Source organism: Eriocheir sinensis, chromosome 36 (genome assembly GCF_024679095.1).
Source record: "Eriocheir sinensis breed Jianghai 21 chromosome 36, ASM2467909v1, whole genome shotgun sequence".
Classification (NCBI taxonomy): domain Eukaryota; kingdom Metazoa; phylum Arthropoda; class Malacostraca; order Decapoda; family Varunidae; genus Eriocheir; species Eriocheir sinensis.
The window spans coordinates 15,072,653-15,094,270 of NC_066544.1; the positions used below are offsets into that span (position 1 = coordinate 15,072,653).

At 44.6% G+C, this 21,618-nt stretch overlaps 1 protein-coding gene across 1 annotated transcript in view; it reads left to right on the forward strand.

Annotated features, from left to right (window-relative positions):
- Positions 1–21,618, forward strand: part of LOC127007893 (uncharacterized) — a 54,769-nt gene that overhangs the window by 16,853 nt on the left and 16,298 nt on the right. The window contains exon 2 of the mRNA XM_050879347.1: positions 20,259–20,347. Coding sequence (XP_050735304.1) covers positions 20,260–20,347 — 88 coding nt within the window. The 5' untranslated portion in view covers position 20,259. The remainder of the gene's footprint in view (positions 1–20,258; positions 20,348–21,618) is intronic.

Genomic DNA, 21,618 nt, shown 5'->3' on the forward strand with positions numbered 1-21,618 from the left:
AGTAATAGTTGTGGTAATAGTATTAGCAGTAGTAGAAGTAGTGGTAGTAATAGTAGTAGTCGTAGTAGTAGTAATAGTTGTAGTAGTAGTAGCAGTTGTAGTTGTAGTTGTAGCAGTAGTAGTAGTAGTAGTAGTAGTAATTAGAGTGATGATAGAGGTAGGAACGTGTCTGAAGTGAACCTAATCCCCCTTAATTGGAAGTAGAGAGAGGAAGTCCCACGTAGTTGCCCACAGGAATGGAGGAAGAGGAGGAGGAGGAGGAGGAGGAGGAGGGAGGAGGAGGAGGAGGAGGAGGAGGAGGAGGAGGAGGATAGGGCCATTGTTCTTACCTACGAGCTTGCCACACCGCCTTTAAACGTACACACACACACACACACACACACACACACACACACACACACACACACACACACACACACACACACACACACACAAGGGACTGTTAGAACGATTAATCATTTCGTGTTTTTTCTTTCTTTTGTTTTATCAAGTTTTTTTTTCTTTCTAATTTTAGTTTGTGAATGACATTAAAGTGATGAAGTATTTTCTCTCTCTCTCTCTCTCATTCACATAAAACTCTATCTCATTTCATTACCGTGTTATCAGAGAGAGAGAGAGAGAGAGAGAGAGAGAGAGAGAGAGAGAGAGAGAGAGAGAGAGAGAGAGAGAGAGAGAGAGAGAGAGAGAGAGAGAGAGAGATGAAACACTCCCATTAGAGCGTTTATTTTTCTTGTCTTTATTTTTTGTTCTCTTCATATTTTCTTTCCTCGTCTTTTTTTCCGCCTTTCTTATTCTGTTTTCTTATTTTTGTCTGTATCTCTTTTTCCCTTTTCTTTTAGTCCTCATTTTTTTATTTATTTCCTGTTATGAGTTTTTTTTCCTTTACTCTTTCTCCTTCTTCCTCCTCCTCTTTCTTCTCCTTCTCCTTCTTTTCCTCCTCCTCTTCTTTCTTCCTTTCCTTTTCCTGCGTCGTTCCCTCTCCACTTATCCAGAAAATAAGGAGGAGGAGGAGGAGGAGGAGGAGGAGGAGGAGGAGGAGGTGTTATGGGAACGAAGATTTCAGAGGAAGACAAAGAATGGCATTTTCAAGTACCGGGAAGAGGTTTTGTCGGGAGGAGGAGGAGGAGGAGGAGGAGGAGAAGGAGGGAGATAGGGAGGATAAGGTGGATATGAAGAAGAGGGTGAGAGAGTGGAGAGAAGGAGAGAAGAAAAAGGAAAACTCGGCATAGAATGAAAGTAAAAAAAAAAATAAGGAAAATAAAACTGAGAATTATAAAAAAAAACATGATGAAGAAAGGAATAAACAAAGCATCAGAGGAGGAGGAAGAGGAGGAGGAGGAGGAGGAGGAGGAGGAGGAGAAGGAGGATTGAACTTTCTTGAACTTGACGACTGCAATTTCAATGTTCGCTTTGTTATGTAAATGTGTGTGTGTGTGTGTGTGTGTGTGTGAGAGAGAGAGAGAGAGAGAGAGAGAGAGAGAGAGAGAGAGAGAGAGAGAGAGAGAGAGAGAGAGAGAGAGAGAGAGAGAGAGAGAGAGAGAGAGAGAGAGAGAGAGAGCGAGAGAGAGAGAGAGAGAGAGAGAGAGAGAGAGAGAGAGAGAGAGAGAGAGAGAGAGAGAGAGAGAGAGAGAGAGAGAGAGAGAGAGAGGAACAGAAAATATATGCCTGGAACCGAAATTATGTAAAGGAAAACGTAGAAGAAAAAGGAAGGAGAGGAGGAGGAGGAGGAGGAGGAGGAAGAGTAGTATTATAAAGCCATAGAGGGAGAGGAGAAGAGGGAGAAAGAGGAAGATAATGATGATGATGAGGAGGAGGGGGAGGAGGAGGAGGAGGAGACACAAGTAAGAGAGAGATAGAGGAGGGAGGAGGAGAGAAGGAGAGCATGGAGGTAAGGGTCAACTTGAGTATAAGAGGGAGGGAAGGTGTGAAAGGGAACGGCAAAAGGGAGTGAAGGAGGCCAGGGAGCAAGGGAGGGAAGGGAGGGAATGGAGAGGGAGTGAAGGAGTGAGAAGGGAGAAGAGATGATAAGGGGAGAAGGAGGAGAAGGAAGCTATGAATAAGGGAGAAGGGAGATAAGGTGGAAAGAGGGAGAGGAAGGACTGTGAGAATGAAAGAGGAGAGTTAACAGAAAGAGGACAAAGAATAATTATTAAAGGAAAACAAGGGTGTGGGAAAGGAGATTAGGTGACAAGGGGAGAAGGAAGGGAAGGAAGCTATGAATAAGGGGGAAGGGAGGAGAGGTGAAGAGGGATGAAAGAGGAGATGAAGGAATAAATGAGAATGAAAGAGAGATAGCAGAAAGAAGAAAAAAAAAGAAAAAGGAAAAGAAGGAAGGAGATACGAAGCAACAAACCGAAAAAACAAAGGTACAGGAGACACAACGACCCGATAGATAAATAGAAAGATAGAAAGAAAGATAGGAAAGATAGACAGTTAGAAAATAGATAGAATAATAGATAGACAGATAGACAGGTAGATCTCAGAACAGGTAGGCTTCCAGATATCCAGGTACACGATAGCTAATTCATAAAGGGTTGGCACAAGGAAAGGTAAGCAACGTTCCACCTTTGTCAACACACCTGTCCGGGTCGCAAGGTGTCTGCAGGTAAATAAGCGAAGGGAAAGTTAGGTAAGGATAGGTAAAGGGAGTGAGGGAGGGAGGGGAAGGGAGAGGGGATGGGGGAGAGGTAGGATAATTCTCTCTCTCTCTCTCCCTCACTCCTTAACTCCATTTGTATTCCCTCCCCTCCTCCTCCCTCGGACTCCTAATCACTCCTGACTCTTCCTCTTCCATGCTGCATGCTTCTTTTTCCTTTCCCGCCACCTGTGATTAGATAGTTAGTGTAGCTTGTCACAAACAGCCTCGTAAGGACTAGCAGGTCTGCTGTTGTTTGTTCTTCCTTTGTGTTCTTCCTCCTCCTCCTACTCCTACTCCTCCTCCGGCTACGAGTCCGCGTCGCCCCCTTGCCTTGAGGTCACGCTGATTAATTAAGACTCAGCCGCGGGAGGAGGAGGGGGAGGAGGAGAGGGAGAAGACAGAGGAAGAGAAGTGAGGAATTTGAGTACTCCTAATATTCTAACGATGGTGATGATGATGGTGGTGTTGATGGTGGTGGTGATATAGGCAGAGGAGAATGCTGTACAGAAAGAAGTTGATGGTGATGGCAATGGTAATGGTGGTGATGATAGGATGATAAGAGTGATGATGATGGTGGTAATGGTGATGGGAGTACTGAACAGGGAAGAGGAAAAGGCTGTAGAAAAGATAGATGGTGATGGTGATGGCGATAGTGATGATAACTTAGATAATAATGACGATACTGATGCCGCCAGACAGATAACACGTCCGTACACAACACCTTCCTTCCACAGGTGTGCATGCAACACCTGTGCGCGGAGACAGGTGCGAAGGGGAGGGCGAGAGTGGGGCAGGTGAAGGGGAGGGGAGGTGAGAGAAGGGATGAAGGAGGTTGAAGGGGAGGCAGGAGGGTGATGAGAAGAGGGGTAGGTGAGGGGAAGGGGGGGAAGGGGTGGAGCTTACGTGAGAAGGAAGGGTAAGGGCGTGGTAGCTGAAAGGGAGGGAGAGGTGAGGGGGTGAAGAGAGGATGGGAAGGGAAAGGTGTAGGAGAGGGGGAAGATGGGAAGGTGAGGGGTAACGGAAGAGGAAGGAAGGGGTGGACGACAATGGAGAGGGGAGGAGGAGGAAAAGAAGATGATGGGAAATAGGGAAAATAAGGGGGAAGGGAGGAAGATTTATCGAAGAGGGAAGGTAAGGGATGAAGAAAGACAAGGGGCATATGAAAGGGAGAGGAAGAGGGGCTTATGGAAGAGGAGAGTAAGAGGGAAGGAAGCGGAAAGAAGGGGAAGAGATGAGAGGGAAAATAAGGGAGGGAAGGGAAGAAGAGGAAGAGGAAGGGAGGGGAAGGAAGAAGAGCTTATGGAAGAGGAGAGTAAGAGGGAAGGAAGAGGAAAGAAGGGGAAGAGATGAGAGGGAAAATAAGGAATGGGAAGGGAAGGAGAAATACCGAGGAAGAGGAAGAAGGGGAGAAAAAGAGAGAGAGAGAGAGAGAGAGAGAGAGAGAGAGAGAGAGAGAGAGAGAGAGAGAGAGAGAGAGAGAGAGAGAGAGAGAGAGAGAGAGAGAGAGAGAGAGAGAGAGAGAGAGAGAGAGAGAGAGAGAGAGAGAGAGAGAGAGAGAGAGAGAGAGAGAGAGAGAGAGAGAGAGAGAGAATAAAAACACACCTTACCTGGGTTAGTTCGTGTACAGGTGGGTCGTTCAAAATGACTTCTGTCTTTTATTATTTATTGCGACGATTAATTTTTGTTGATATTCTTTGTTCCGTTTGATTAATTTCCTACCTGAATGTGTGTGTGTGTGTGTGTGCGTGCGTGTGTGTGTGTGTGTGTGTGTGTGTGTGTGTGTGTGTGTGTGTGTGTGTGAGCATAACGGGAAGGTGAAAGGTCGTCCGGAAAAGGGAAAGAAAAAGAAAAGATAAATATGAGAAGAAAAGAAGAGAAAAGGAAAAAAAGAAGGCTAATAAAAATGAAGGATAGAGAGATTGAGAAATGAAGACAGATAGATAGAGATAGATAGAGAGAAAGATAGATAGGTAGATAGATAGATAGATAGATAGATAGATAGAAAGGTCGGTAGAGAGAGAGAGAGAGAGAGAGAGAGAGAGAGAGAGAGAGAGAGAGAGAGAGAGAGAGAGAGAGAGAGAGAGAGAGATAGAAAGAGAGAGATAGAAAGAGAGAGATAGAAAGAGAGAGATAGAGAGAGAGATAGATATAGACAGAGAGAGAGAGAGAGAGAGAGAGAGAGAGAGAGAGAGAGAGAGAGAGAGAGAGAGAGAGAGAGAGGGCAACGTAGACCTTCATAAGTGAGAGAAAAAACTTGGACTCCACATTAAAATTATTCTTTTCTGAAACACAACTCTACTACACTCTAGACGAGGAAGAGAGAGAGAGAGAGAGAGAGAGAGAGAGAGAGAGAGAGAGAGAGAGAGAGAGAGAGAGAGAGAGAGAGAGAGAGAGAGAGAGAGAGAGAGAGAGAGAGAGAGAGAGAGAGAGAGAGAGAGAGAGAGAAGGAAGGAGAGACGGAGGGAAAGAAGAAGGAAGGAGGGAGAGGACGAAAGGAGGGAGGGGAGAAGGAAGGAGGGGAGGGAGGAGGGAGGAGAGAAAAAAATAATAATGCGTAAAAATAAATTCTTCTCTCCCTTTGCTCTCCTCTTTCCTTCCCTCCGGCCATAGAGAGAGAGAGAGAGAGAGAGAGAGAGAGAGAGAGAGAGAGAGAGAGAGAGAGAGAGAGAGAGAGAGAGAGAGAGAGAGAGAGAGAGAGAGAGAGAGAGAGAGAGAGAGAGAGAGAGAGAGAGAGAGAGAGAGAGAGAGAGAGAGAGAGAGAGAGAGAGAGAGAGAGAGAGAGAGAGAGAGAGAGAGAGAGAGAGAGGGAGGAAAGAAGAAGGAAGGAGGGAGAGGACGAAAGGAGGGAGGGGAGAAGGAAGGAGGGGAGGGAGGAGGGAGGAGAGAAAAAAATAATAATGCGTAACTCCAAATTCTTCTCTCCCTTTGCTCTCCTCTTTCCTTCCCTCCGGCCATAGAGAGAGAGAGAGAGAGAGAGAGAGAGAGAGAGAGAGAGAGAGAGAGAGAGAGAGAGAGAGAGAGAGAGAGAGAGAGAGAGAGAGAGAGAGAGAGAGAGAGAGAGAGAGAGAGAGAGAGAGAGAGAGAGAGAGAGAGAGAGAGAGAGAGAGAGAGAGAGAGAGAGAGAGAGAGAGACGCGCTCCTTAAAACTTGGGTTATATATATCTTCGGAAATCCAATGTCTCGTCTAATTCTTACACACACACACACACACACACACACACACACACACACACACACACACACACACACACACACACGAGGTAGAGAGAGGTAGTGTGTGTGTGTGTGTGTGTGTGTGTGTGTGTGTGTGTGTGTGTGTGTGTACCCATAATAAAAAGGGAAATAAATATCTAACCTTTTTTCATTTCTTTCCAGACGAAGAAAAAAAACGGCTTCTTGAAAATACAATGCTACTTATTATTTTTTTTCTTCTTCCCTTTGTAGAACCATTAGGGAAGAAAGGTTTTGAAGGCGGTCTGAGTTTTTTTTTTTTCCTGCCCCTCAAGGGATGCCATAAAAGGTCACGACACACACACACACACACACACACACACACACACACACACACACACACACACACAGTTAATTAATGTACCGATATAATTATGTTGTTTATTATTTACTAACACTCTCTCTCTCTCTCTCTCTCTCTCTCTCTGTGCTAGGTGACTGGTAAGAGAACAGAGCTTATGAAAGAACATCTAAGAGGTGAGGAGGAGGAGGAGGAGGAGGAGGAGGAGGAGGAGGAAGAGGAGGAGGAGGAGGAGGAAGGGAGATGTTTAGGCATTGTTCAAAAGAAACGCAATTTTATATACTTTTTCCTTCCTTTTCCTTTTCCTCCTCCTCCTCCTCCCATAACACGAGTACATTCCCCTGTTATTAATATTCCCTTGGTAATATTACTGGCCTTGACATTATTTTAGAACCGATGAGCAGAAGTAGTAGTAGTAGTAGTAGTAGAGGTAGTGGTTGTTGTAGTAGTAATAATAGTAGTAGTAGTAATAGTAGTTAGGGATGTACCGATGTATCGGTATCGGTATCGGTATCGATGGTATCGGCACATTTTAAAAGTATCGGTATCGGTATCGGCTTTTTTTCTGCCGATACTACCGATACTTGAAGGAGTTTGTACGTCGCATGTCACTCGTTGCAAATAATTTTGTTCAACAGAAATCGGATTTTCTAAATTGTTAAAAAAATATTTAAAAAGTGTAATTATCCAGTATCATGATACTACATAGTTTGGAATTTCCCGCTATTTAATTTTCATCACTTTAAACGATAAGATTCATATTACTTTGAATACAAGTATATAATACTTTGTATACAGTATAGCCTTTGGTACCGCGGACGCGTACAATACAGGTTTAGTAGCTTCGGCGCGGGATTGACGGAGCCCCTCCACTCGCCTCATTTGCCTGCCTCAGTCAGTTAGACGGTCGCCCCGCAACGGGGCACGCTGCCAGAGTCTGGGTATTTCTTCACACTCTTTTGCCTAAATGTACGGCAATTAAGGTAAAACTAACCTATCTGAGTCAACTAGACCTCACGAGGCGCCTCCTCCCTCGCCCCTTGTCGAAACTCATGGGGGTGGGTGTTAACACTTGGGTTAACCACGCACTGCTGCCTCGCCGCGTCGTATAGGGTTAATATGCGCTTCCGTGGTGCAGTGGTCAGCACGTCTGGCTACGAATATATGGACACCTTTTTTCAGGCCAGCACTGATTATACTTTTTTTTATCTTCCCTTCTATGGTGGAACAACGAGTAGTGGGTCTTTCTTTTTTTTTTTCTTAACATTTGATATTGCCCTTCAGCTGCTGAAAAAAATCAGTTCACAGGTATCGGTATCGGTATCGGTATCGGTCAAAATTTTGGTGTCCATACATCCCTAGTAGTAGTAGTAGTAGTAGAAGTAGTAGTAGTAGTAGTAGTAGAAGTAGTAGTAGTAGTAGTAGTAGAAGCTGAAGTAGTAGTTGTAATATTTTTCTATTTCTCGTGTGTGTGTGTGTGGGGGGTCTTTTATGTAACTGTGACTGGCAATTTCCCTTTGTCTGTCAGTCTGTCTGTCCATTAGCCTTTGTCGACCCGTCTCTCTCTCTCTCTCTTACCCAAGTGAGTATCGATTCATATTTTCTGACGAAATACCCTCTTGAACTCTCCCCCTCCTCCTCCTCCTCCTCCTTTTCCTCCTCCTCCTCTTCCTCCTCTGACCTCTCCTGCTCCTCCTTTTTGTTTCATGTTCTTCACCTGTTCGTGTTCGTGTTAAAATTTTGTCTCATCTTTTATGTATGTGTGTGTGTGTGTGTGTGTGTGTGTGTGTGTGTGTGTATTTTGTTATCGTATTCAGGAGCTTATCATTTGTTTATTTATTATTATTATTATTATTTTTTTACCTCTTCGCCTGTAGCGCCGGTAGGCTTTCTTCAGGGGCATGGTGGTCGGCCCAAGGTCGTCATGGCGCAGGCAATTTTTACAGTGGCGCCATTTATGCCCGGCTCATGCTGCCCCGGAACTCATTCTTGATTCACTTGGACGGTTTTTTCTAGAGTCCGGGTTGATCGGTGGTCTTCGGAACAGCATGTGGGTAGTCTAGGCCACTCGGCGGTGACTGAAATCTCTCTCTCTCTCTCTCTCTCTCTCTCTCTTTAGTACGAGAAGCAATCTCAAATTCATTTCTTCCTCCTCCTCCTCCTCCTCCTCCTCCTCCTAGTCCTCTTACTCCTCCTCCTCCTCCTCAGTTGCAGACAACGATCATTTCTGACACACGAAGTAACATGAACGAACTTAAACGAGGCTTTGGAGGAGGCAGGAGAGGATGAGAGAGAGAGAGAGAGAGAGAGAGAGAGAGAGAGAGAGAGAGAGAGAGAGAGAGAGAGAGAGAGAGAGAGAGAGAGAGAGAGAGAGAGAGACGAGACACACACACACACACACACACACACACACACACACACACACACACACACACACACACACACACACACACACACACACACACACACATTTCAAGGCTAAGAAGAAGTAAACCAATCAGAAGAGGTTAGAGGTGTGGAGGACGAGAAGGAGGAGGAGGAGGAGGAGGAGGAGGTGGAAGAAAAAGAAGAAGCAAAGGGACAGGAGGAGAGGGAGAGGAGGAGACAGCGGGCCAGAAGGGGTTAGAGGAGAGGAGGAAGAGAAGGAGGAGGATGAGGAGGAGGAGGAGGTGGAAGAAAAAGAAGAAGCAAAGGGACAGGAGGAGAGGGAGAGGAGGAGACAGCGGCCCAGAAGAGGTTAGAGGAGAGGAGGAAGAGAAGGAGGAGGATGAGGAGGAGGAGGAGGAGGAGGTGGAAGAAGAAGAAGAAGCAAAGGAACAGGAGGAGAGGGAGAGGAGACAGAGGGCCAGAAGGGGTTAGAGGAGAGGAGGAAGAGGAGGAGGAGGACGAGGAGGAGGAGGAGGAGGAGGTGGAAGAAGAAGAACAAGGAAAGGAACAGGAGAGGGAGAGGAGGAGACAGAGGGCCAGAAGGTGTTAGAGGAGGAGGAGGAGGAGGACGAGCAGGAGGAGGAGGAGGAGGAGGAGGAGGAAGAGGAGGAGGAGGAGGAGAAACATGGAAACATGGAAACGCAGGCAACAGAAAGCCTATTGGCTCATTACGAGGTTGCCCGCTTTGGTGATTTAATCTGCTCGACAGCCTGGGGCCTGGGGAGCAGATGAAAGCACCTCGACATTGAGGAGTAGATGAAAGCACCTCGATATTGAGGAGCAGATGAAAGCAACTCAATATTCAGTTTACTCCCGACGCAGCGAAGTGACGGTCGATTCTGTATTTGAAGGAGTTGATAGTATTCGCATTTACTACTTCTGAAGGAAGATTGTTCCAGTGACGGATGACTCGGTTTGAAAAGAAACTCCTTCCGATGTCTGTGTTACATCGACTAGACTGAATGGGTAAACCGTTATTTCTAGTTCTTAGGTTGGTTTGCAATTCAAAGAAATTGGAGTAATCGACGTTATTGAATTTTTTCAGATACTTGAAGACTTGAATCATATCTCCTCGTAGGCGTCTTTTCTCCAATGTAAAGAGATTGAGTCGCTTGAGTCGTTCCTCGTACGGCTGAGCCCTTAAGGTTGGTATCATTTTCGTGGCTCGTCGTTGAATCCTTTCCAGTAAATCAATGTCCTTTCTGTAATTAGGAGACCAGAACTGTACTGCATACTCGAGGTGCGGTCTTACCATGGAATTATACAAGGATAGCATCACGTCTGGCGTTTTACACTCGAAGTTCCTCGCTATGAACCCGAGCATAGTGTTGGTTTTGTTGTATGCTTTTTTACAGTAATTCGCGTGTTTCAGGTCACTGCTGATAGTGATTCCAAGATCCTTTTCCTCCTGCATCGCTTGCAGAGGTCTCCCATTCATGATGTATGTGTTGGTACTATTTCTGGACCCAATGTGCATGACTTTGCATTTGTCAACATTAAAGGACATTTGCCATTTTTCCGACCATTCGATAATGTGATTGAGGTCTTTCTGAATGATTTCGCAGTCGGTCTTTGTGAGGGCCTTTCTCCTCACCCTAGTGTCATCAGCAAATTTCGATATTGTGGATTTCAGTCATGATTCGAGGTCGTTGATATATATGATGAAGAGAATGGGTCCCAGCACTAACCCTTGAGGCACTCCACTAGTGCCTGGAAGCCAATCGGAAGGCTGTCCGTTGAGTAGTACTCGTTGTTTTCTGTCGGTGAGCCAATCTCTTATCCACGCGATCAGATTGGCTCCAATGCCCGCCGAGTGCAGTTTCTTAAGGAGTCGCTCGTGCGGTACTTTGTCGAAGGCTTTCTGAAAGTCCAGGTATATAACATCACTGGGGATGTGGGCATCCCAGTTCTTATATATACCTTGGAAGAAGTCTAATAAATTCGTTAGGCAGGAGCGCTTGTTTCTGAAGCCATGCTGGGTGTCGGAGATTACATTATTGTCTTCTAGAAACTTAACAAGTTTGTCTCTAATAATCTTTTTGAGTATTTTTCCTGCCACTGATGTCAAACTTATGGGCCTGTAGTTTAATGCAACGCTTTTGTCTCCTTTTTGAAAATTGGTGTTACGTTCGCCATCTTCCAGTCTTCCGGGACCTTTTCAATTGAACAGACTGGTTGAATATGTTAGTGAGTGGCTGAAGTATTTGTTGTTTAAGCTTTTTAATAACCGCGGGGACAAACCGTCAGGTCCTGTTGACTTGTTCGTGTCGAGTTTATCCAAATACTCTTTCACTTCTTGGTCGCATATTGAGTCAATTTTCAGGGGCGTGATTCCCTCGGCGGGTCAGGGTTCTCGGCATGGCTTCGATGTTCTCGACTGTGAATACGGATGCGAAGTTACTGTTGAGGATTCTGGCCATCTGTAAACTGACCTTAGTAGAAGCTCCAGTCTCGTCTGTCAGGGGACCAATATTGATTTTACTTTCTTTTCGATCTGATGTATGTGAAGAATTTTTGAGTTTGTCTTGATGTCACGCGCAATTTGTTTTTCGTAGTTGCGTTTACTACTCCGAATAAGGCTGCGACAAGCTCTGAGGCTGTTTTGGTACTGAGTACGGGCTACGGCCGTGTCATTCTCTTTCATTAGGTTAGAATTCCTTTTTTAAGTTTACCGCCCTTTTTATTTCTCTGGTCATCCACGGTGGATCTACGGCACCATTTACTCGCCTGGGTTTCGTCGGCACTGTAGCCTTTTCTACTCCCAAAAGCTTATCTTTGAAGTTGTTCCACACGTTGTCGATTGTATTGTCGGTTAGGTGAAGTTGGTCCCAGGTCGCAGAGGGAAGCAGCTCACGGGCTAGGTTGAAATTTGCTTTTTTGTAGTCTGGTATCACTGACGGATTGTCTACGAGTTTGTGACTTATGTTGACATTGAAACGGATTAAGTGGTGATCGCAACCGTTAATTTTTTCACCAACTTCACAGTCGCGAATGAGGTCGGGTTCGCTTACTAATACCAGATCCAGCAGATTGTTTTCTCTTGTTGGTTGAGTTACAACTTGAGTGAGGAACGAATCCTCCACCATTTCTATAAGCCTGTTACCCTCTTGATCTCCAGTCAATTGTCCCCAGTCAATGTTAGGGCAATTAAAGTCCCCAATTATTATTGCTTGTTTACTTTGTGTTAAAGAGTGAAGCTCTTCGTACAGGGCAGTGTCATCGGCTGCTTGTTGTTTTGGAGGCCTGTATACGATCGCAAGTGTTAGTTTCTTATTATTCGCAGTTATTTCCACATAGACGGAGTCGTAATTATCTGCGTCCTGTTTGTCTATTTTATGGCAGGGAGCGTACTTTTACGTAGCAAATTACTCCTCCTCCTTTCTTGTGCATTCGATTTTTTGGAAGCTTTCGTACCTGGAAATGACAGTTCAGATACTAGATGTGCAGAGTTGGCCCAAGTCTCTGTGATGGCTACCACATCTGGTTTCTCAGTTGCAATATACGCCCTAATTTCGTCCTTTTTGGGTAATAGACTGCGTGCATTTGTGTACAAAATGGAAATGTGACTACTGGTTTGGCCGCGTTGAGTTGAATGAGTTCGCTTGTCGGAGGCGTCGTTGGTTACACAGTTTCTGCAAGCCGCATCGACGCTACGGTTCGGTTGATCAAGGTTGCCTTTGCCTTGCCCTCGCCTCCAGTTTTTGAATAGCTGAGAAGCTTTCAACTGCATCGTTCAGGAGCCTTCCTAGCCGCGCCGAACCAACCTCGTTCAAGTGGAGTCCGTCCTCCCAAAACAAATCTGGGCGCTGGTTGAAGTGATGCCATGCGTTCGTGAACCCTACGCCTTCATCGTTACATAACTGCTTTAGACTAGTGTTGACGCCGTACGCTTTACTGTTGTTGTATCCGGCGAACGTATTGACTCTCGGTAGAATTCCAGAGACGATGATGTGAGGGGACTTGGTCTTGTATTTCCGAATGACTTGACGGTATTTTGCTAACAGGTCCTGAATTTGAGTTGACTGAAGGTCGTTGGTTCCCGCATGGATCAGATACACTGTGTCGTCCTTCGCATTTACTGAAACTGCATCGACAGCTGATTCAATATCGTCCAGTTTGGCTCCGGGGATACAGAAACGCTGCCGTGTCAACGTATTCCGTCCGCAAAACTCTGTAAGTTGGCCTCTCACCACACTGTCTCCAACTAAATTGACTCTAGTAGTTAGTTTGCCCATACCAGGAAACAGCGTCTGTCTGTACAAGGACAGCTGGTAGAATGGTCTTGTGATTTCTTCTGGAAGGGCGCGAGGTACAAGAGGGAGCGCGGGCTAAGGTGGGTTTGGAAGTGGTGGTGGTGTTAGTAGGGTGATTGGGGAAGGTGGAGGTGAGGTGTGGATGGAGGGAGATGTGGTATCAGAAGTGGAGGAGGAGGCGGAGGTTGAGTTCGTGTTGGAGGTGGAAGTGGAGGATGGAGGGTGATGAGGATAGGGGAGGAGTCAAGGGTGTTGGAGGGAGAGGAAGGAGAGCGGGAGAAAGGGAGTGGTACTGTGGATGGAGGTGGATGGGGTAGGAAGGAGGTGGATGGAGTAGAAGGAATGGTAAGGGTGGCGGCGGGATCAGGCGTTGCAGAGGAGTGGGGTGGTTGAGGCGAGGCAGAGGAGATCGTGTTGGAGGTGGAAGGGGAAGATGGAGTGGTGATGAGGATAGGGGAGGAGTCAAGGGTGGTGGAGGGAGAAGAGGGAGGGGGAGTGGATGAGGTAGCAAGGGAGGTGGATGGGGCGGAAGGAATAGTAAGGATGGAGGGGTTCAGGCGAGGCAGAGGAGGAGGAGGAGGTATGTAGTTGGGTCAGAACGTCAGAATATGAGTTTGAGGAGGAGGAAGCTGAGTAGGAAGGGCGGGGTAAGAAGAAGAAGAAGAAGAAGAATGAGGGGTAGGGAGTTGAGGGAAGGCCATCATGGTGTCCCAGATCAACGCATTGAGCGTTGTAGTTCCTCGTTGGTTGTTTGTAGTGCCTGAATACGTAAGTTCAAGACAGTACCTACACATCGAGTCGCTGGCTTGGTAATGAATCGCAGCATATTTCTTTGAACAATTACAGAAATTTAGATAGTTGGACGGCATGATTACTTCTTTTTTTTTAATTTTTATTTACTGTTGCAAGACGATAATTGTGTGCTTTTTCAGTTAAGATGAATTTTGTATCCGCGTGGACTAAGGTCAACACCTGGAGGGAGGCGGCTTTAAATCGGTCGAGTCACGCGGAGAGTTTGAGGTGTGGCGTCTATGAGGGCCTGCACGTGTTTTCCTCCGATTAAAATTCTGGGGATTAAACTTTTCCTCCTTTTCAAAACAGGTGTGCTGGTATACGGGTCAAGCTTTGTACTTCTACGTTAGTGACAGATTTTCTACGTTAGTTAGACACAAGAAGCTCACTGTCTTTCACTGGGTGCTGTGTTAGGTCGTGCAGTTGTAATCCTACTGAGGAAAGACAGGAAACACAAAAAGTCGATATATAACTTAACCGCTCAGCTCAGCAGGGAAGTCCTCTCACTGTAAGGTAATCCTCGCAACACTTCAAACACTAGTTAGACGCGTCACAGCACTGAGTTAGACGTTAATTAATTAAGTTGAGTGGTGCTAAATCAGAAAAGTAAACGAGCACAGTTAGTCGTTCGATTTCTGAGAAGGCGTACGGGCCTATTTAAGTAACGGTTAATTAAAAACGTGGATGAACGGATTTCAAAAGTTGTGACGTTAAAATGTAACACACGGAGTCGATTCACACACAAAATAACAAGTGTCGTTTCACCAGACGAGGTGAAAAGCAAGGTTAAGGTTTGATGCCGCAGCAGCAGCAAGGTCAACGTCTGTCCCTTTGAGGAGGTCAGGCGAGACTGGGACGAGCAGGAGGAGGAGGAGGAGGAGGAGGAGGAGGAGGAGGAGGAGGGTAAAGCTTTCCGTCATCATCTTCATATTCAGGCTTGTGACGTCACTTCCCTGACCTCCGGGAAGGCGCGGTGCTGACCTACATCTCACGCCCGCCTCTGTACCACGGTTCGAGCCCCGCTTACACACACACACACACACACACACACACACACACACACACACACACACACACACACACACACACACACACACACACACACACACACACACTCCTGAATGCTTCCTATATGTGTTCTCTTATTATATTGATTTTTCATTTCTTTTACACTCATTTTTTTTTAACTAACTTTTGCATGTTTTAATTTTTTTCATTTATTTTGGGTTTATTTTTTATTTTATACTCATTTCTATTTTTTTTTTTTTACATTTTTTAGGAACTAATTTGACTTTTTTCTACTTTTTTTTAACAGACGCATTTGTTTACATTTTTTTTAAAGATCGAATTTTACTTTTTCACTTTTTTTGCTTTTTTTCGTATATTTTTTCAATGTTAAGCTTTTTTTTTTTCAACAGACGCATTTGTTTACCATTCCTTTCCATTTTCTTTTACGTAGTTTTTTTTTTACATCTATTTCGATTTTTTATTATTTTTATTATTTTTATTACTGTGCATTTTCTCGCCATCGATTTAGCTATTTTTAACACGGCTTTCTGTTACGTATTTATTTGATTCATCGCCTTTGCTTTCCTTACACTTTTCATTTTCTCTGCCTGTTATATATATGAAGGAGGAGGAGGAGGAGGAGGAGGGAAATGGGGTCGACAAGGAGCAGGAGAAGAGGAAGGAGGAAAGGAGGAAGGAAAAGGGGGGAGGGATGAGAGAGTGGAATGAGAACGAAGAGGAGGAGGAGGAGGAGGAGGAGAAGGAGGAGGGAAATGGGGTCGACAAGGAGCAGGAGAAGAGAAAGGAGGAAAGGAGGAAGGAAAAGGGGGGAGGGATGAGAGAGTGGAATGAGAACGAAGAGGAGGAGGAGGAGGAGGAGGAGGAGGGAAATGCGGGTCGACAAGGAGCAGGAGAAGAGAAAGGAGGAAGGGAGGAAGGAAAAGGGGGGAGGGATGAGAGAGTGGAATGAGAACGAAGAGGAGGAGGAGGAGGAGGAGGAGGAGGAGGAGGGAAATGGGGGTCGAGAGATAGCAGGAGAGGAGGTAGGAGGAAAGGAGGAAGGAAGAGGAGGGAGGGATGAGAGTGGAATGAGAATGAAGGAGAGGAGGAGGGAAGAGGAGGAGGAAGAGAAGGAGGAGGAAATGACAAGGAACAGGAGAAGAGAAAGGAGGAAAGGAGGAAGGAAAAGGGGGGAGGGATGAGAGAGTGTAAGGATAACGAAGGAGAGGAGGAGGAGGAGGAGGAGGAGGAGGAGGAGGAGGAGGAGGAGGAGGAGGAGGAGGAGGAGAAGGAGGAGGGAAATGCGGGTCGACAAGGAGCAGGAGAAGAGAGAGGAGGAAAGGAGGAAGGAAAAGGGGGAGGGGATGAGAGAGTGTAATGAGAACGAAGGAGAGGAGGAGGAGGAGGAGGAGGAGGAGGAGGAGGAGGAGGAAAAGCATATCTTCTTCTTGTTGTTATTTACCTTTCTCTTATTTTTAATCTCACCTAATTATTATTCTTTAAATCGAGGCATCTTTTTTTTCTCACTTGCATTTCTTTAACACATTTTCTCTTCATTAATTAACCTTTTTTTTTTTTTACACTCACCTGCTTCTGCATTTATCTTTCATTACATAATTGCTTTTTTCTTTTTTTCATTTTCTTTTTGCATTTTCTTTTAGTTCAACTTCTCATTCCCTGGAGGACAGTTCTTCTTCTCTCTCTTGTGTTCTTACACCTCCAATATTCAGAGAGAGAGAGAGAGAGAGAGAGAGAGAGAGAGAGAGAGAGAGAGAGAGAGAGAGAGAGAGAGAGAGAGAGAGAGAGAGAGAGAGAGAGAGAGAGAGAGAGAGGAGAGAGAGAGAGAGAGGAGAGAGAGAGAGAGAGAGAGAGAGAGAGAGAGAGAGAGAGAGAGAGAGAGAGAGAGAGAGAGAGAGAGAGAGAGAGAGAGAGAGAGAGAGAGAGAGAGAGAGAGAGAGAGAGAGAGAGAGAGAGAGAGAGAGAGAGAGAGAGAGAGAGAGAGAGAGAGAGAGAGAGAGAGAGAGAGAGAGAGAGAGAGAGAGAGAGAGAGACTATAAAATGTTGAAGTCTGGTTAGGAAATGTCAACAGTCCTAAGATTTTTTTCAATTATTATTTTTTTTTCTTTTTTTTTTTATTCTTTTGGTCTCCTCACTTTTCGCTGTGTGCGCGCGTGTGTGTGTGTGTGTGTGTGTGTGTGTGTGTGTGTGTGTGTGTGTGTGTGTGTGTGTTTATCTTTTCTGCAGTGTTGTAGTAGTAGTAGGAAATGTTGTTGTTGTTGTTGTTCTTCTTCTTTTTCTTCTTCTTTCTCTTTCCTTTCTCTTCTTTTTCTTCGTCTTCTTCATCTTCCTCTTTTTTTTCTTCTTTTTTTCTTCTTATTCAATCCACCTTCTTTTTCTTCTTTTTTCTCCTCCTCCTCCTCCTCCTCCTTCTACTTCTCTTCTTCTTTGTCTTCTTTCTTTTTAATAATAAAATAAAAAAAAAGCAGAGCGCCTTTAATAATATAGGTGTGACGCAAGGAAGATTTTTATTCGGTAGACGAAGAGTAATTTCCATATAGATGAAAACAGCACGAGGAGGAGGAGGAAGAGGAGGAGGAGGAGGTAAGGAGATGGAGATAAGGGAAAAAAACATAAATAAACTGTTCAGAGTGAGCAGAAAAAAAGAGGAGGAGGAGGAAGAGGAGAAGAAGAAGAGATTGAGAAAAAGTGTAAATAAACTGTTCAGAATGATAAGATAAAAGAGGAAGAGGAGGAGGAGGAGGAGGAGGAAGAGGAGAAGAAGAGATTGAGAAAAAGTGTAAATAAACTGTTCAGAATGATAAGATAAAAGAGGAAGAGGAGGAGGAGGAGGAGGAGGAGGAAGAGGAGCAGAAGGAAGAAAAACTATAACAATGTATGGAAATTTGACGTGTGTGTGTGTGTGTGTGTGTGTGTGTGTGTGTGTGTGTGTGTGTGTGTGTGTGTGTTTAAGGGAGAGTTGTTAACGTGGGAACCGTCACACCTACCATCTTTTACCTTTCCTAACCTACCTGACATTCCTTTCCCTTCCTTTCCCTTTTTTTTCGTCCATATATATTTCCGCTTCCTTTTCCTTATACCTCCTCGCCTCCCGTCTCCCTCCCTTCCCCTGCTTCCCTTCCTCTCCCTATTTTCTCTTTATATTTTCATTTTCCTTCGCTTTTCCTTCCCTTTCTCCCTCCTTCCCTCTTTCCTTCCCTCCACCTCTCTGTCTTTCCTTCTCCTTATCTCCCGTTCCCCTCCTCCCTTTTTTCCCCTTTTTCCCTCCATATAGTTTCTTTTTCCTTCTCTTTTATCTTCCCTCCTTCCCTCTCTCTCTCTCTTCCCTTCCTCTCCTCATTTACTCGGTATATTTTCCTTCTTCTCCTTATCTCTCCTCCCTTCCTTTCCTTCCCTTCTCCTTGCTTATCTCTCCACTTCCTTCCTCCTCCTCTTGTTTCCTCTCCATTCTTCTAATTCTCCACGTCATAGGTAACATTCCTCCTCCTCCTCCTCCTCCTCCTCCTCCTTCTAACAAAAGCCTCCGTCGGCCTGTGGTCTACTTACAAGACGAGAACAAAGACGTAGAGAAAAATAAACAGGAATTTTTTTTTTTTTTTGTGTGTGTGTGTGTGTTCAGGTCCATTCTCCTCCTCCGCTTCTTCTTTCTCCTTCTTCTCCTCCTCCTCCTCCTCTTCTTCTTCTTCATCTCAAGCAGGAAATAAGAGAAGCAGCCATATGAAGAAGACTAATAAGAGAGAGAGAGAGAGAGAGAGAGAGAGAGAGAGAGAGAGAGAGAGAGAGAGAGAGAGAGAGAGAGAGAGAGAGAGAGAGAGAGAGACAGTGGAGGTAGTTAATTGAAATAGGTCGTGGAGGACGGGAAGGAGGAGGAGGAGGAGGAGGAGGAGGAGGGGGAGGAAGGAATAGAGGAAGAAAAATGAAGACAATAACAGGAAATATTGATGGTTTTGTTTGTTTGTTTGTTTGTTTTGTGTAGATTTTTTCTTAGCGTTTGTTTTGTCTTAAAATATCAGTACTCCTCCTCCTCTTCCTCCTCCTCCTCCTCCTCCTCCTCCTCCTCCTCCTCATCATCATCATCATCATCATCCTCTTCCTCCTTCTCCTCATCATCATCACCAACACAACCATCTTCCTCCTCCTCCTCCTCCTCCTCCTCCTCCTCCTCTTCTTCATTATCATCATCATCACTATCCCGGAGCAGTGACCAGGAAACCCATTATCGGCATCAGCAATATGAACGTTTTTCGTGACTCATGCGGAAGAATTACCTGCAGCGAAATTGTTTAGGGCCAGAAAACGTTTAGAGAATTGCTGACTGAACGTTTTAAATTACCGCTCCTGCTGTGTATTGGATTGAGTCAAGATTTATTTATTATAATGTATTTTAGAACTTTTTATGTACTCTTTTGCTGGTTAATAATCCTTGAAATATATATAAAAATTGACTTGTTAATTATCCCTCCAACTGTGTATTGGGTTGAGTCAAGATTCTTTTGTTATATATATTTTAATTTTTATATAGTTTTTTTTCGGTTTAATAATGCTTGAAATATATATAAAAATTGACTTGTAAATTATCCCTCCTACTGTGTATTGGGTTGAGTCAAGATTCTTTTGTTATATATATTTTAATTTTTATATAGTTTTTTTTTTTCGGTTTAATAATGCTTGAAATATATATAAAAATTGACTTGTAAATTACCCCTCCTACTGTGTATTGGGTTGAGTCAAGATTCTTTTGTTATGTATATTTTAATTTTTATATAGTTTTTTTTTTCGGTTTAATAATGCTTGAAATATATATGTAAAAACTGAGCATTGAAATATTGGTTGGTATTGTACATTATATACATACTGTGATTGTAACTATGTATGATGTAGAACTTATTAATATTCATACATATATATATATTTTTACTGTTATACTTATACTCGAAATATTAAAGAAAAAGATACTGAAATGTTGATTCTACGTACATTCTCTATCTCTTTATCTATCTATCTATCAGTCTATCTATCTATCCCTCTGCCCCTTCCCTCCCTTCCTCCCTCTCTCCTTTCTCTGCTGCCTCCCTCTTTTTCCTTTCTTCCTTCTTTCTTTAATTCCTTCTTTCCTCCCTTTATTCCTTCCTTTCTCCCTTCCTTATTTTTTCTTTCCCTCCTTCCCTTCCTTTCTCCTTTCTCTCCTGCCTCCCTCTTTTTCCTTTCTCTTTTCTTACTTTAATTCCTTCTTTCCTTCTTCCTTTATTCATTCATTCCTCCCGCTTCCTTCCTCCCTTCCTTACTCTTTCTTTACTTCCCTCCCTCCCTCTCTTTTTCTCTCTTCTTTCCCTCCCTCCCTCCCTCACTCACTCACACTCCCTCCCTCCCTCCCTCCTTCCCTCACTCACTCACCCTCCCTCCCTCACTCACTCACTCACTCACTCACTCACTCACTCACTCACTCACACTCCCTCCCTCCCTCCCTCCCTCCCTCACTCACTCACACCTCCTCCTCCTCCTCACTCACCTCACCTCCTCACTCACCACCACCACACTCCTCCTCCTCCTCCCTCACTCCCTCACTCACTCACTCTCTCCCGTCTTCCAGAATGTGTGGCCTAAGGAGTCGGCCTGATGACCCGCCCTTCAGGATGCTTCTGTTGACGATCCTGCTGCTGTTGCTGACGCTGCCCTCCGGTGGGTGAGAGAGAGAGAGAGAGAGAGAGAGAGAGAGAGAGAGAGAGAGAGAGAGAGAGAGAGAGAGAGAGAGAGAGAGAGAGAGAGAGAGAGAGAGAGTACTAATGTAAGCTTATTTTCGTACTTTCATCTTTTTTTTTGTTTATTTTTCGTCTCCACTTAAACAGACAGCGATGAAGGCAGATAGAAACAGAGAAACAGACAGACACAGAAACTAAAAGACAGACAGACAAACAGACAAAAAAATTCTTACTTCCAAATCATTGCATCATAATTTAGTGACGTAATCCACACACACACACACACACACACACACAAACAAACAGGACGAACAAACACACAAACACACACAAACAAACAAACAAACACAAACAACATTACCAACCAAACAAACAAACAGAAACAAGAAATCAACCTCTCAAAAAAAAAAAAAACGCTGCATCATAACTTATAACACACACACACACACACACACACACACACACACACAAACAAACAAACAAATAAAACAACAAAGCCAAGGCCTAAAAATAAAAACATTACATCCTCTCTCTTCAGCCTCACCAAACTCTATTTTTAGCAACGTTTCTCTTATTTTTATTTTACTAGTGTGTGTGTGTGTGTGTGTGTGTTTAGCGGCGCCTGCAAATTCCGGACCCCCTCTGCCATCCTCCTCCTCCTCTTCCTCCTCTTCCTTCTTCTCTTCTTATTTCTCCTCCACACTATTTTTAACCCGGGCATTCCTCCTTTGAAAACGACAGGCTGTGGAGGAGAAAGAACACTAATTAAATGACCCTGAATTGTTAAGGAGAGAAAAGCTTATACGCGATTCCTTTTTATGTTCAATGGGGTGGAGCGAGAGTGAGAGGGATGGAGGGAAGGGTAGAGGAGGGAGAGAGGGATGTAGGAGGAGAAGGAAATGGTGGGTATGGGAAAGGGAAAGAGAGAGAAGAGGGGAGAGGGGGATAGAAGGAGGAGCGAAGGGGGAGGAGGAGAGGGAAAATATAAACTTGGGATTGAAAGGGATGGAAAGGGAAGGAGGAAGAGAGAAGGGAGGAACGAAGGAGGAGAAGGTGGGAAGGATAGATGGAAGGGGAGAGAGAAGAGGGAGAGAGAAGAGAAGAAAAGAACGAGGTAAGAGGAAGGAGGGAATGAAGGAAGAAAGGAATAGAGAAAGGAAAGGAGACATGAAGGAAGAAAAAGAAGAATGAAAATAGAACCAAGAAAAGGGAGGGGAAGAGAAAGAATGAACGAGATAAGAGGAAGAAAGA